This window comes from Bison bison, unplaced genomic scaffold (assembly GCF_000754665.1).
Source record: "Bison bison bison isolate TAMUID 2011002044 unplaced genomic scaffold, Bison_UMD1.0 scf7180017845696, whole genome shotgun sequence".
In the NCBI taxonomy this organism is placed as follows: domain Eukaryota; kingdom Metazoa; phylum Chordata; class Mammalia; order Artiodactyla; family Bovidae; genus Bison; species Bison bison.
The window spans coordinates 9,403-11,298 of record NW_011476269.1 but is presented as its reverse complement, the minus strand read 5'-3'; the positions used below and the strand labels follow the sequence as shown (position 1 = coordinate 11,298).

Sequence of the window (1,896 nt, the reverse complement as noted above, 5' to 3'; positions counted from 1 at the left end):
GATTAAACTTTTCTTGTTTTTTCCTGGCTGTAACAGGTTATATACGAATATTTAGGATCTTTTGTGGATTTATTTGCATTTAGAAAATATTTATCAAAGTTTTGAAAGAATTAAGAGAGCTTTGGGATAATTTCTGAAGAACAATCCTATTTTTATCAGTGAAGAAATGAGTGTTCAGAGGTAGTGTGAGTGAGGAGATCCAGGTTTCTAAGCCCCCAATTCAGAGCATGTTTTGTACCCCCGTTTAGATGTGAATGGAAATCCCTCTTTCACGCGTTGCCCTTTTGGAACTGGCTTACCTCGTCATCCCAAAGTCAGAAACCTTCACAGAGAGATCACTGTCTACCAAGCAGTTCCGAGCAGCCTTTAGAGGGAAAACAAAATTACCAATAGTGAAAATGACCAAGGATCCCCTGACATCAAAATCACACATTTTCCTTCTCTTTGGGACATTTGTCAGCAAAATCTAAGATATCACAACCCCAAATGCTGTATTTAAAAGAAAATATCTAGAGTATAGATGTTGTCTTTTTTCCTTTGCAATTTTCAATCTTTCAAAATGAAAATGTGCTCACAGAAGTATCTTCCGTCAAGCATCCATCCTTGTCAAACGGTATGAGAGGTATTAGACATGAAACACAGAACCTGAGCTCATCAACGAGAAGGGAAAAATCACGTCTAGGGGTTCCCTCTCCATTGCTAGGACCCTGTGTGTTAACAGGCGCTTTGAAGGTGTAAATGCAGCACTGAGAATCCGGAATGCACTGGCCTAGCATGCGTGGCATGTTTGCTGTTTAGCACCAGAAAATCTCTAAAGATCAATCAATACCAGTACAAATCAAGAAGAATACTCTCCACATCCACCCTGACTCAAAGATGTACGCATTTCATTTCTTGTGTTTTCAGTTATCGTATTAAATGATTGCTTTAGCACTAAATCCTTCCTGGAGTAAAGGTAAGCTTGGGTTAAATGATTCTGGGAACCACTAAATTGACCAAAGTCTTTCCTTTGCATCTGTTTTCCATTATACCACGACCTAACTACATAGACCTGGATGGCTTCTTTAGAAATTCCTTCTATACTTAAGTGTTTTATTTTGAGTTGTGATTTTTATCACAAAAGTGTCATGTGCTTAAGCAAATGAGCAAAATATTGGTTGGTCAAAAAGTTCATTTGGGGTTTTTTGTAACATCTTATGGGAAAACCCAAATGAACTTTTTGGCCAATGCAATGTAAGTGAAGATGCTCTCTTTGCCATCCCTCCCAATGGCCCCATTGCTGAAGATGGGAGCTGGAGATGGCTTTCTTTCCTTACCAAGTCCCGATGTATGAATTGGTGGCTCTCCAAGAAGGCCATGCCTTCACAAACATCATAGCACATTTCTAAGAGCTGGGAGGGTTCAAGTCTTTTTCCATGACTCTTCAGGTAACTCAGTAAGCAGCCATTGGTTATATATTCAGTCACTATGTATATAGGGTATCTCTTTGAACACACTCCGTAGAATTTCACCAGCTTGGGATGGTTGAGTTTCCTGGAAACAACAGATATGCAAAGTTCAATACTGAATTTCCAAACTCCATTTTCCAGATGTCCTGAAAAAGAATCACTGTCAGATTTTTGTTTGTTTTAATTTCTGCCCTTATACTGGAACAGAAGAGAGGGGAAAGTTTAGGATCTGATTCTGGGAGCATTAGCCTTTGGAGGCAGAAAAAAGCTGCCTCCTATTGGACACTGACAACCTCAGCATCCATTAAGCTGCTTTGGGTGCTTATTCAACTTTCCTGCAGAGAATCAGGGAAGCAGTGGTCTGTCTAATACCTCAGAAATCCTGCTTAGTCTTGTAGCATCTTGAGAACTTCTATGACTGATTTGGAGGAAGCTATATCCTAAGAGC

At 39.7% G+C, this 1,896-nt stretch overlaps 1 protein-coding gene across 1 annotated transcript in view; it reads right to left on the bottom strand.

The window, feature by feature from the left end:
• LOC104986240 (cytoplasmic tyrosine-protein kinase BMX) overlaps nucleotides 1–1,896 on the bottom strand; it is a gene marked incomplete at its 5' end in the record, with an annotated part of 17,502 nt that overhangs the window by 7,529 nt on the left and 8,077 nt on the right. The window contains 2 exons of the mRNA XM_010836718.1: nucleotides 300–364; nucleotides 1,317–1,533. Coding sequence (XP_010835020.1) covers nucleotides 300–364; nucleotides 1,317–1,533 — 282 coding nt within the window. The remainder of the gene's footprint in view (nucleotides 1–299; nucleotides 365–1,316; nucleotides 1,534–1,896) is intronic.